A 13,327-nucleotide genomic window follows, 5' to 3' on the forward strand; every position below is an offset into this window, starting at 1 on the left:
TGCTGACGAATTGTTGCAACTATTCTATGCCAGAAAAAAATTGTAATATCACTCTCACTTTGAAAAACATTTTGGGTATATATAGAACTTCAGATGGGCAGGTTTTTTTAATAGTACTCAAAAGATGTTGTTCCACCTATCACTTGCATCATTTTCAATGAAAAATGATCCATTATTCTTATTTTTATCCCTCTCTGCATAACATGTGTTTTCTCTGGAAGCTCTGGTATTTTTTCTATTTATCGGTCATTTTGAGAATTTGATTAAAATGTGACTTATGGTAGTTTTCATGTTTCTTGTGCTTAGAATTCATTAAGATTATTGAATCTATGGGTTTATACTTTTCTTAAAATCTGAAACCTTTCTGCCATTATATCTTTTTTTAATTTAATTTTATTTTTTATACAGCAGGTTCTTATTAGTTACCTATTTTATACATATGAATGTATATATGCCCATCCCAATCTCCCAATTCATCCCACCACCACCACCCCTCCCCCACTTTCCCCCCCTTGGTGTCCATATGTTTGTTCTCTACCTCTGTGTCTGTATTTCTGCCGTGCAAACCAGTTCATCTGTACCATTTTTTCTAGAATCCACATATATGCGTTAGTATACGATATTTGTTTTTCTCTTTCTGACTTACTCCAACCTGCATGACAGTCTCTAGGTCCATCCATGTCTCTACAAATGACCTAATTTCGTTTCTTTTTATGGCTGAGAAATATTCTATTGTATATATGTACCACACCTTCTTTATCCATTCATCTGTCGATGGGCATTTAGATGCCTCCATGACCTGGCTATTGTAAATAGTACTGCAGTGAACATTGGGGGCATGCGTCTTTTTGAATTATGGTTTTCTCTGGGTATATGCCCGGTAGTGGGATTGCTGGGTCATATGGTAATTCTATTTCTAGTTTCTTAAGGAACCTCCATACTGTTCTCCATTGTGGCTCTATCAATTTACATTCCCACCAACAGTGCAAGAGGGTTCCCTTTTCTCCACACCATCTCCAGCATTTGTTGTTTGTAGATTTTCTGATGATGCCCATTCTAACTGGTGTGAGATGATACCTCATTGTACTTTTGATTTGCTTTTCTCTAATATTAGTGATGTTGAGCATCTTTTCATGTGTCTCTTGGCCATCTGTATATCTTCTTTGGAGAAATGTCTATTTAGGTCTTTGGCCCATTTTTTGATTGGGTTGTTTGTTTCTTTAATATTGAGCTGCATGAGTTGTTTATATATTTTGGAGATTAACCCTTTGTCCATTGATTCATTTGCAAATATTTTTTCCCATTCTGAGTGTTGTCTTTTCGTCTTGTTTATAGTTTCCTTTGCTGTGCAAAAGCTTTTAAGTTTCATTAGGTCCCATTTGTTTATTTTTGTTTTTATTTCCATTACTCTAGGAGGTAGATCAAAAAAGATCTTGCTGTGATTTATGTCAAAGAGTGTTCTTCCTATGTTTTCCTCTAAGAGTTTTATAGTGTTAGGTCTTTAATATATTTTGAGTTTATTTTCGTGTATGGTGTTAGGGAGTGTTCTAATTTCATGCTTTTACAGGTAGCTGTCCAGTTTTCCCAGCACCACTTATTGAAAAGACTGTCTTTTCTCCAATGTATATCCTTGCCTCTTTTGTCATATATTAGTTGACCATACATGCGTGGGTTTATCTCTTGGCTTTCTATCCAGTTCCACTGATCTATATTTCTGTTTTTGTGCCAGTACCATATTGTCTTGATTACTGTAGCTTTGTAGTATAGTCTAAAGTCAGGGAGTCTGATTCCTCCAGCTCCATTTCTTTTTTTCCATCAGGATTGTTTGGCTTTTTGGGGTCTTTTGTCTCTGCATACAAAATGTAAGATTTTTTTGTTCTAGTTCTGCAAAAAATGCCATTGGTAATTTGATAGGGATTGCATTGAATCTGTAGATTACTTTGGGTAGTATAGTCATTTTAACAATGTTGACTTTTCCAATCCAAGACCATGCTATATCTCTCCATGTGCTTGTGTCATCTTTGATTTCTTTCATCAGTGTTTTATAGTTTTATAGTTTTCTTAGTACAGGCCTTTTACCTCCTTAGGTAGGTTTATTCCTAGGTATTTTATTCTTTGTGTTGTAATGGTGAATGGGGTTATTTCCTTAATTTCTCTTTCTGATTTTCATTGTTTGTGTATAGGAATGTAAGAGATTTCTGTGCATTAATTTTGTATCCTGCAACTTTACCAAATTCACTGATTAGCTCTAGTAATTTTCTGGTGGCATCTTTAAGATTCTCTATGTATAGTATCATGTCATCTGCAAACAGTGACAGCTTTACTTCTTCTTTTCCAATTTGTATTCCTTTTATTTCTTTTTCTTCTCTGATTGCCATGGCTAGGACTTCCACAACTATGTTGAATAAGAGTGGCGAGAGTGGACATCCTTGCCTTCTTCCTGATCTTAGAGGAAATGGTTTCAGTTTTTCACCATTGAGAATGAAGTTTGCTGTGGGTTTGTTGTATATGGCCTTTATTATGTTGAGGTAGGTTCCCTCTATGCCCATTTTCTGGAGAGTTTTCATCATAAATGGATGTAGAATTTTGTCTAAAGCTTTTTCTGCACTTATTGATATTATCGTATTGTTTTTATCCTTCAGTTTGTTAATATGGTGTATCACATTGATTGATTTGTATATATTGAAGAATCCTTGCATCCTTGGGATAAATCCCACTTGATCATGGTGTGTGATCCTTTTACTATGTTGTTGGATTCTGTTTGTTAGTATTTTGTTGAGGATTTTTGTATCCATATTCATCAGTGATATTGTCTCTAATTTTCTTTTTTTGTATTATCTTTGTCTGGTTTTGGTATCAGGGTGATGGTGGCCTCATAGAATGAGTTTGGGAGTGTTCCTTCCTCTGTAATTTTTTGGAGGAGTTGGAGAAGGATGGGTGTTAGCTCTTCTCTTAATGCTTGATAGAATTCACCTGTGAAGCCATCTGGTCCTGGACTTGTGTTTTTGGATGATTTTTAATCACAGTTTCAATTTCAGTGTTTGTGATTGGTCTGCTCATATTTTCTATTTCTTTCTGGTTCAGTCTTGGAAGGTTGTACTTTTCTAAGAATTTGTCGATTTCCTCCAGGTTGTCCATTTTATTGGCATAGAGTTGCTTGTAGTAGTCTCTTAGGATGCTTTGTATATCTGTGGTGTCCATTGTAACTTCTCCTTTTTCATTTCTAATTTTATTGACTTGAGTCCTCTCCCTCTTTTTCTTGATGTGTCTGGCTAAAGGTTTATCAATTTTGTTTATCTTCTCAAAGAACCAGCTTTTAATTTTATTGATATTTGCCATTGTTTTCTTCCTATCAATTTCATTTTTTTTCTGCCCTGATCTTTATGATTTCTTCCCTTCTACTAACTTTGTGTTTTGTTCTTCATTCTCTAGTTCCTTTAGGTGTAAGGTTAGAGTGTTTATTTGAGATTTTTCTTGTTTCTTGAGGTAGGATTGTATAGCTATAAACTTCCCTCTTAGAACTGTTTTTGCTCCATCCCATAGGTTTTGGATCTTCGTGTTTTCATTGTCATTTACCTCTAGGTATTTTTTGATTTCCTCTTTGATTTCTTCAGTGATCTCTTGATTATTTAGTAATGTATTATTTAGCCTCCATGTGTTTGTGATTTTTACTTTTTTTTTCCCTGTAATTCATTTCTAATCTCATAGTGTTGTGGTCAGAAAAGATGCTTGACATGATTTCAATTTTCTTAAATTTACCGAGGCTTGATTTGTGACTCAAGATATGATCTATCCTGTAGAATGTTTCGTGTGCACTTGAGAGGAAAGTGTAATCTGCTGCTTTCAGATGGAATGTCCTATAAATATCAATCAAATCTATCTGGTCTATTGTGTCTTTTAAAGCTTCTGTTTCCTTATTTATTTTCATTTTGGATGACCTGTCCATTGGTGTAAGTGAGGTGTTAAAGTCCCCCACTATTATTGTGTTACTGTCGATTTCCTCTTTTATAGCTGTTAGCAGGTGCCTGATGTATTGAGGTGCTCATATGTTGGGTGCATATATATTTACAATTGTTCTATCTTCTTCTTGGATTGATCCCTTGATCATTATGTAGTGTCCTCTTTGTCTCCTGTAATAATCTTTAACTTAAGGTCTATTTTATCTGATATGAGAATTGCTACTCCAGCTTTCTTTTGATTTGAATTTGCATGGAATAACTTTGTCCATCCTCCCACTTTCAGTCTGTATGTGGCCCTAGGTCTGTAGTGGGTCTCTTGTAGACAGCATATATATGGATCTTGTGTTTGCATCCATTCAGCAAGCCTGTGTCTTTTGGTTGGAGCATTTAATCCATTCACATTTAAGGTGATTATCAATATGTATATTCCTATTACCATTTTCTTAATTATTTTGTGTTTTTTTCTGTAGGTCCTTTTCTTCTCTTGTGTTTTCCACTTATAGTAGTCCCTTTAGCCTTTGTTGTAGAGGTGGTTTGGTGGTACTGAATTCTCTCAGCTTTTGCTCGTCTGTAAAGCTTTTGATTTCTCCATCTAATCTGAACGAGATCCTTGCTGGGTAGAGTAATCTTGGTTATAGGTTCTTCCCTTTCATAACTTTAAATATATTATGTCACTCCTTTCTGACTTGTAGAGTTTCTGCTGAGAAATCAGCTGTTAACCTTATGGGAGTTACCTTGTATGGTATTTGTTGTTTTTCCCTTGTTGCTTTTAATAATTTTTGTCAATTTGATTACTATGTGTCTCAGCATTTTTCTCCTTGGGTTTATCCTGCCTGGGACTCTCTGCACTTCCTGGACTTAGGTAGCTATTTCCTTTTCCATGTTAGGGAAGTTTTTGACTATAATCTCTTCAAATATTTTCTCGGGTCCTTTCTCTCTCTCCTCTCCTTCTGGGACCCCTATAATGCGAATGTTGTTGCGTTTAATGTTGTCCCAGAGGTCTCTTAGGCTGGCTTCATTTCTTTTCATTCTTTTTTCTTTAGTCTGTTCCGCCGCAGTGAATTCCACCATTCTGTCTTCCAGGTCACTTATCCGTTCTTCTGCCTCAGTTATTCTGCTATTGATTCCTTCTAGTGTATTTTTATTTTCAGTTATTGTATTGTTCATCTCTGTTTGTTTGTTCTGTAATTCTTCTAGGTCTTTGTTAAACATTTCTTGCATCTTCTCAATCTTTGTCTCCATTCTTTTTCCAAGGTCCTGGATCATCTTCACTATCATTATTCTGAATTCTTTTTCTGGATGGTTGCCTATCTCCACTTCATTTAATTGCTTTTCTGGGGTTTATCTTGTTCTTTCATCTGGTGCATAGTCCTTTGCCTTTTCATTTTGTCTATCTTTCCGTGAATGTGGTTTTCATTCCACAGGCTGCAGGATTGTAGTTTTCCTTGCTTCTGCTGTCTGGCCTCTGGTGGATGAAGTTATCTAAGAGGCTTGTGCAAGCTTCCTAATAGGAGGGACTGATGGTGGGTAGAGCTGGGTGTTGCTCTGGTGGGCCGAGTTCAATAAAATCAGAATCTACTAAAGAAATAAACCAAACCAAATCACATACTTTATTGTAGATACAAAGAGATTTTGGCATTCACCTCTTGAAGAACTACAAAATAGTTGTATTGTATTCTTCCTTCCTTTGTAGTATAAACTCTTGCAATTTTCTGATCCTATTTTTAAAGTTTTTCTATCATATTTCAGCCAAGATGAAAACGCTGATTTACATGGGTAAACATCTAGCAATATCAGTAAGAAAAAAGGAATCCAAATGATCTACCAGGATATAGTGTCACAAATAAGTATGATAGGAAATTAAACTGAATCATTTTCTATGAGAAATTATCAGAGTTGGACTAATGCTGCCTAAGGGATGGGAAAAGCTGAATTTAGAATTAACATCAACTGATTCCACTGTTTACAATTATTGATGACCCTCAGATCACTTTCAAGTACTATTTCTGTGACATGATCTTCAGCCAAAATGATCTGTCTCATTGGCTTACCATTCAAAATGACTTTTTCTTGGGATCCTAAAATCATAGTACACATTCTCTCTGGTCAAGCTAAAGTTTGTTATGCTTTCATAAGTACTTAGATCAATCCGTTTTCAAGTTCTGGCTAGAAAAGTCAGCAAAGGTAGTTAGCATCAAACCTATATTGTTCAATAGATTTTCTTTTTTTAAATCTATACTTGACTTATAAGATTTTGAAATATTTAATTCTGCTCAGATTATCTGTGTCTATATAGGATGTTTTCTTCAAAGTTTTGAATAACCTTATCTTAAATGCAGAAAGGTAAATTAATTATTATCTGGTCTAAACTAATAGCTACTACAAAAATACCTACAGCTACTACAAAAATACCTACAGTTATTTTGGATGTTAAAATAAATCAAAAGAGTCTCATTACTATGAGACTCTTTAAAATGTTGTCATTTTCATGTTCAGAAACTTGATATAACTCTAAAATACCCTGCAGATCTAAGTTTTCTGTAAATTCTATAAGAGCTCCTGGTCAAAAACAATGAAATTTGACTTAACATGTACCTGTTAGAAGCATATCATCCTCCAGATACACAAATTATCTTTTGAGACTTAGAGGAAAAATTAACCAATGAAATAAATATCTGATCAATATTATATTCTATATTAACCAAATGTTGGATAGGGAGGATTTCTTTATTATTTTTCAGTTATTTAAATTAGTACCTTAAAGTGGCTAATGATATAATTTACAAAGTATTCAGTAGCAATTTATCAAAGAAAGCCAGAATATGGTTCTTCAATTCGTGTAAAGGTTTTATTGTTTGTTATAATTAAGAGTTCTATTTATTTCATCTTGCATTTATTGGGTTGGCCAAAAGGTCCATTTGGGTTTTCCACAAGATGTTACAGAAAAACTCGAATGAACTTTTTGGCCAAACCAATATACTCACATCTTTCTCTCAGATAGCTGTAGAGTTTTGCATACCTGAAAATCCAACCTAGTGATCTTTTTACCTTTTCCTTTATGATCTTCTTAGTTTGCCTGAAGCAAACTTGCTCAGAGAGGAGGGCACCTGGAAATTGTGGACCTCTTTGCAAACAATACATAATATTGATAAACCCATCCTAAAATAAGTTAAAAAAAAAAAACAAAACTTTCCCCAAACAAGCTACTGTCTTTTGCTAGTTCTAAATTAAATAATAATAGGCTGTATAACACCCAAGCCTAGAATAAATTAGCAAGGAAGACATAAGATTGAGTAAAATCACTCTATACACTTTTTCACTAAGAAATTGAGGTCATAGGGAAAATATGAACATTATTTTAATTTAGTTTCCATAGAAGAATAGTTTGAGAACTACTTTCCTGAAGAAATAGCCCTTTGTCATGTTTTAAGTTTTTCTTTTGACTGAAGCAAAGCTGATTTCCTTTTATTCTAAACAAATACCACCAACCTCCATGTGATTCTAATGGTATATGCTCTCTGTCTGTGACACTTCTCTGTATCAATTGTTCTGAACTTCAGAAGGAGATTTTCTATCATGATGCTCTCTTTTGGATTCCAAATTTAAATAATTTTTCCCTGTCTAGGTTATTTCATCATACTTTTGTTTAATTAAAAAGTAAAGTGCACTGAATGAACCATAATTCAGGAAATAACTGAATGTTTTTTAACTTGGTCTAAGTCCTCCTTGACTGAGCCTTCTCAGGCATTGTCCATCGCTATCATTTTAAATAGTCTATTTAAATATTCAGACACAAGCATAATTTCCACCAGGGGAATAAGAGAACTGCTTCAGCATAATCTTGGTTGGAGCCTTTTTCTTCTGTTCTGTTTGTTTAAGCAGAGGTAAAGAAGAGTTGGCAAAATCTCCTGGAATATGGTGTCAGGAGTCAGAGTGCAAGGATTAAAAATCTAGCTGTACTACTTACAATCCTGTGGTTTGGGGCAACTTAATTACCTGTCTATATCTCAGTTTTCTCATAATCATAAAATGATTATGTAATCATTTTAACAAAGGGATTCATAATTGTACCAGAATCATAGGGCTGTTCTGAATATTAAATTCCACAATATAAATATTCAGCTTGATATCTGGAAGACAGCAAGCTCTTAATCAATGTCACTCATTATGATTATGGCAAATATGTATTCACTCAGTGGTATTTATTGAGTAACTGCATACTCTATGATAGGGATAAAATAATGAGCAAAACAGAAACGTCTTGTCCACTGGGCAATTGTAGTTAAAGACAAACAAAAAAGGCAACATGGATATTAATATATGCCAACAATAAGAAATTGAGGACAGAGAGCAGTTACTCTAAGAACATAAAATAAGGGGATAAAATAAATTTTAAAAATTTTAAATGATTTTTCCTGGGGGGATCAATGAACACTTCTTTAAGAAAGGTACAGAACTTTTATTCAAGACATCTCAATAATGAATAGGAATGAATCCAGAAAAGGGTGGATTGAGGGAAGGAGAACCAGTATGTAATAAGGAAAGGAATTAAGTTTATGAGACCCAAAGGCAGAGAAAAATGGTAAAGAAGAACGTTGCCTCTGGAAGACAGGGGAGGATGGTGGGGATGTGATGAGTGAAGGGCCTGGATGGCAGACAAGGGTCAGCTCTTTCAGGGCCTAACTGATCAGGAGATAGATTGTGGTCAGAGTGGTGGAAATGCTTTGAAAAATAAAAGGAGAGCCAGGATATGGAAAAACAGTTCAGATTTTTATCTTATAAATTTTCATTGACTCTGGTGTGGAGAAAGGATTACAGGTGGCACAATCAATGAGGAAAGAGGATGCAGATGGCAGTTGCAGAAGTTGAGTTGAATGACGACAGTATTTTAAAATTAGGTGCGGACAATGGAGATGGAGAGATGTGAGGCAGACATAGGGGAGGATATTTTTGAAGGAAAAGTGACAGGGCTTGGTGGAATATTAAAAATCAGGGGAAAGAGGATTCTGGTAAATATGATCCTGGATTTCTGGCTTGCACAACTTAATGTATGGCGAGTTATCCTTTGAGATAGAGAAGAAGAAAATTGAGCAAGAGAGAAGGGAGATTATGAGCTCAGCTTTGTACGTGCTGTATTTACATTGTATCTGTGATATCTACCAGAAAGGTCAAGTGGATGTGTGAGACCCGAGTTTGCAGGGCGGGGGGGTGGGGGGGGGGGTGGCGAGGGGGTTATGGGTGTGGGGAGGCAGAGTCTAGGTTTTGAGATGCAGCTCTAAAATACAGTTTATGGGTGGTAACTGAAACCATGGAAATAGATGCCTGCACTCCTTGAGAACTGAGAAAACTAAAAAAGCAAGTAGTTAAACACGACATCTTTTCTCCTACTCACATCACTATAAACTGCAAGAATAGAAATATTTCTCTTTGGTTTCTTAGTTCACTACATATAGAATTTTGGACAAAAAATATGCATATCAAAAATATATAGTGATCTGAATGGCTAGGAAATGATACACTCTCCAACAACTATGTTCAGACAGTAAAGTAGAGAAAAAAAATGATTAATAGCATAGGTCAAGAACCTATTACTGTAAGAGTTAGGATACTTAATGGTGTCATGGTTAAGGTAGTAGAATACTGAGATTTGTTTTTGTGTGTCTGGTAGAGTGGGATAAGATAAAGGCTGGGTTTCAGCAGTAAATCAGTTTACTACTGTCTTATTGCTACCTTTATGTTTCAACTCCATGATAATTTGACCTTTCCAGAATTCTGAGATTAAGAGCAGCTTTCTGCTGAGCAACCTCCAGCTGCTTTTTGAACAACAAATAAAACCAACTGAGCTACTTATGCTTATCTAAAACAATGTTCTTAACTAGTATGAGACCAAATGAATAAAGAGAAGATCAGAAAATGAAGAAAGAGAAAAAGAGCCAACTCTTTTTTATACGTGAAGATTAATTTAGCATAGTGGTCAGAATTGATGAAACAAAATGTTGAATATCAAATGAGACATCACAGAACGATGATAGAGTAATGACCCAAGTAATCAAAATGATCAGGCAGGTTTATATACTTCATGTGTTCATTGGTCATTATGAACAATATGTAGATTTCCTGCATGGATTATGATAGAAACCGAAGTAAATCCACATTACTGAATTATTTTACATATTGTTTTCCATTCCATACTTAACTGTGGAAATGCTGTCCTTTCTGGGAAATGAACATTATTCTTACCGCATATTATAATAATATATATTGATAATAGCTTATTGCTAACTTTAGTAGCGTGTTGTCAATCAATCATGAGCACAGAATCAGTAGTCTATGAATGTTTAGGAACATATAAAGTCCATGAGAATAGTCTCAGTGTTGACTGATTTGTCCAGTGAGAAATTCAAATTTAACTAAAGGATTTAAGCATTAATAAGAATTTTACAATAAAATTAGACCTGATTTTCAATATTTTACACATGCAAGCCCTCATTGGAAACCCTCATTCCAAAAGTAAATATGATTTGGGGTTGCACTTGGCTTATTTTCAGAATTCTTTTCATTTACAACCCTTTGTGTGTAAAATCACTGACGTATATTCAAAAGTAAGGGATTGGAAGTTAAATCTGATGGGTGTTTCATCCCTAACTGAGGTTATTAGTTATTAGTTTTATTTTTTAATTTATTATATTTTCTATTTCCAAATTGTCCAATTTACATGAAAGTCTTCTGAAATTACTCATGCCAAATATGCCTTATTTACTTAAAACTGTATTTTTATAAAGAAAAAAATTTTAATTATTAAACATTAATATTCCCAGAAGGTCAGATATTTGAGCTGATTTGAAGACTCAAAACTGAAAGAAAAAGACTCAAAACTGAAACTAAAACTGTAACTGAAAAAAAAGACTCAAGACTGAAAAACAAATCTATTCCCTAAACTGTCTGAGACACAAAAATATCAATTTCAATAAAATAGTAATTAGTAAATCTTTAACCTAACTGGTTTTCTTTTAAATATATAAGGAGAATTGCTAAATGCTTATGAATGATTTCCCAAAACTAAAAAATTACATTTACTCAACTAAAGGGGTTAAAGCCCAACATATTTTATTTTTAAAAAAGATCTAAAACTATAGGTCACTAGTGAATATATAAATCAAATAACTTCATAGTATTAATAGTACCCAAAATTATAACCATTTTGGTAAAGTATCTTAATTAATTGAATAATAGATAAATTTATATTTAGATCGCCTATATATGGAAAAAACTTTCTCATACTCGAAAATTGCAAATTAAATTTCTCTGTCTTTAAAATCATAATGTTACATTATATTGTCTTCACATATTAGCTTATGTTCAAGGCTCTTAAAATTCAAATTCAAATCCACATAATCCATATAATTGAAAAATTTTAAGGATAATTTTTGTATCTTTAACTTCACATTTGTCAACGTAATTGAAGACCACTTATGGTATTATTTTGTTTTATGTGTTCTTTTGGTGACTTAACTTTATAAAGAGCTGATTCAATCAAGCAAAAGTTTAAAACACTGCTTCTGTTTCTAATTTTTTTTTACTGAAAGGTAAATTTTATTAACAGTTTCATTATTATTTTCCTATTATTTCCTATTATTTTCATTCCTATTTTCCTGTTTCTCCTGTATTTCTTCTTCAATAATATATTCTGATATATGAATTTAAATGCAAATCTTTTCATATCCTCACTATATGCCAAAAGTAGTAATGATCTAGTGTAGAATGAATCAATTTTTTGAAAATGTAAAACTCAGAAGGGGTTATGTGTGAGAAGGTTTTCTATAAGTCTTGAAGGTAGAAGAACTGTACTCAAAGAAGTGTAATATTATATATAAACAAGAAATAAATGTTGGCCTGCTCACTAAGAATACACAGTTCCATACCGAGACAACGAATCAGGACAGAAAAATGCAAAGGGCATTAGCAAGAGTTTAATTCTAAGACTTTAAACAAAGCAAAGGTGTACATGAAGTAGGATAAAAACGGAAATTAGGATAGAGAATAGTAACACTGTCTTTCATGGAGGAAAAAAAGGAGAGAAGATAATGTTGTTGTCTGGTGGCCTCCTGTCCACCTCATTACTCCTGGAATATAGATTCAAGCCACAGGGATCCTAGGTAACCTGCCAAGTCCCTTTCTAGGCCAGTATATGAGATGCATTTGAATGGTGTTTAAAGGAAGTTTCTCCTCACATCAAATAACTGGGAGACTGATGTATGTCATTTAATGACAGAAGATGACAGAAGAATACTATAACCTCAGAAATATGAGAACCACTCTACATGGAAAGTTACCAAAATGCATATATATTCAATATGTGATTAAGCTCCGAAAACTTGCAGAAAGAAAAGCAATATGCATGAGCCAATAGAAACTATGGAGGAAACTTTTAATGAGGTTGCAACTTGAGTAATAAAAACCGGGTTGGCATCTCTTAACCAAAATTTTCAACCTGAAACATTTTAGACTTAGTAACTACCAGAGCGCACGGCGTGGGGGGAAACGAGTGGAAATTGAGGAATGCTTGGATGCCCCATGGGGACTTACTGTACCTGCGTCCACATCCTTCACCTGTTGCCTGGCTCGAGTCGGCCGGTTCCACTTTGAGCTCTTGCAAGACAAGCCCTTTTTCGTGTGGTCCAGGAAAGTCCATGCCTGGCACCTCCTCCTCTTCTAGGGACTCCACGTAGAAGAGAGTCCTGGCCGGCTGGTGGGTGCCCTGCCCGGGCGCCCCTTGCTGCAGCCTCGTGGCCACTGGCAGCAGGGTGCCATTCAATGGGTTGAAGGAAGAGGAGGAAGAGGACGGGGAGGCAGAAGAAGAAGAGGAGGAAGAAGAGGAAGGCTTCTTCCAGAAAGTGCTCACGCTGCCCTTCTCTTGGCTTTTGAGCAGGCGGCTCTGGCTGGGTCCCCAGTGCTCGAAGCTGCTGCTGCCGTCTTCTTGCAGGAAGCTGCCCCCGGCCGGAGCGCCGGGGGACTGCGACGGGTGGCTGAAGAGTTTCCAGCGGAGTCGCAGGATGTGCTTCACATCAAAATCTTTTCGCCCAGAGCCTGACATGCTTGACGCAAGGAAGGCAAAGGGACTTGAGAGGATGCAGGAGTAGACGGGTCAGCGGGTGGGGGAGGCCAACGGAGCTCGGGGTTGGAGGAGAGGGAGGGAGGCGCCCTCTGCACCCTGGGAACAGACGGGACCAGGGGGCTGCGCGCCCTGCCAGGCGACGAGCGGAGCGCGGACAGCAGAGCCGCGCGGCTCAGCTGCGGTCAGGTCCGCAGGACCCGCGCGTGGTGAGCTCAACGTCCGGGAGCAGAGGCAGGAGCTGGGTGCAGAGGGC

The 13,327-nt window shown here is 35.8% G+C and overlaps 1 protein-coding gene across 2 annotated transcripts in view; it reads right to left on the reverse strand.

Moving 5' to 3' along the window:
- The window catches only part of KLHL1 (kelch like family member 1), a 422,746-nt gene extending 409,693 nt beyond the window's left edge, over positions 1-13,053 (reverse strand). For both annotated transcript variants that reach the window (XM_068526655.1, XM_068526654.1), the window contains exon 1: positions 12,551-13,053. In XM_068526655.1, coding sequence (XP_068382756.1) covers positions 12,551-13,053 — 503 coding nt within the window. The remainder of the gene's footprint in view (positions 1-12,550) is intronic.
- Positions 13,054-13,327: the final 274 nt, after the last annotated feature.

The sequence above is a fragment of the Eschrichtius robustus genome, chromosome 18, assembly GCF_028021215.1.
Source record: "Eschrichtius robustus isolate mEscRob2 chromosome 18, mEscRob2.pri, whole genome shotgun sequence".
NCBI lineage: Eukaryota > Metazoa > Chordata > Mammalia > Artiodactyla > Eschrichtiidae > Eschrichtius > Eschrichtius robustus.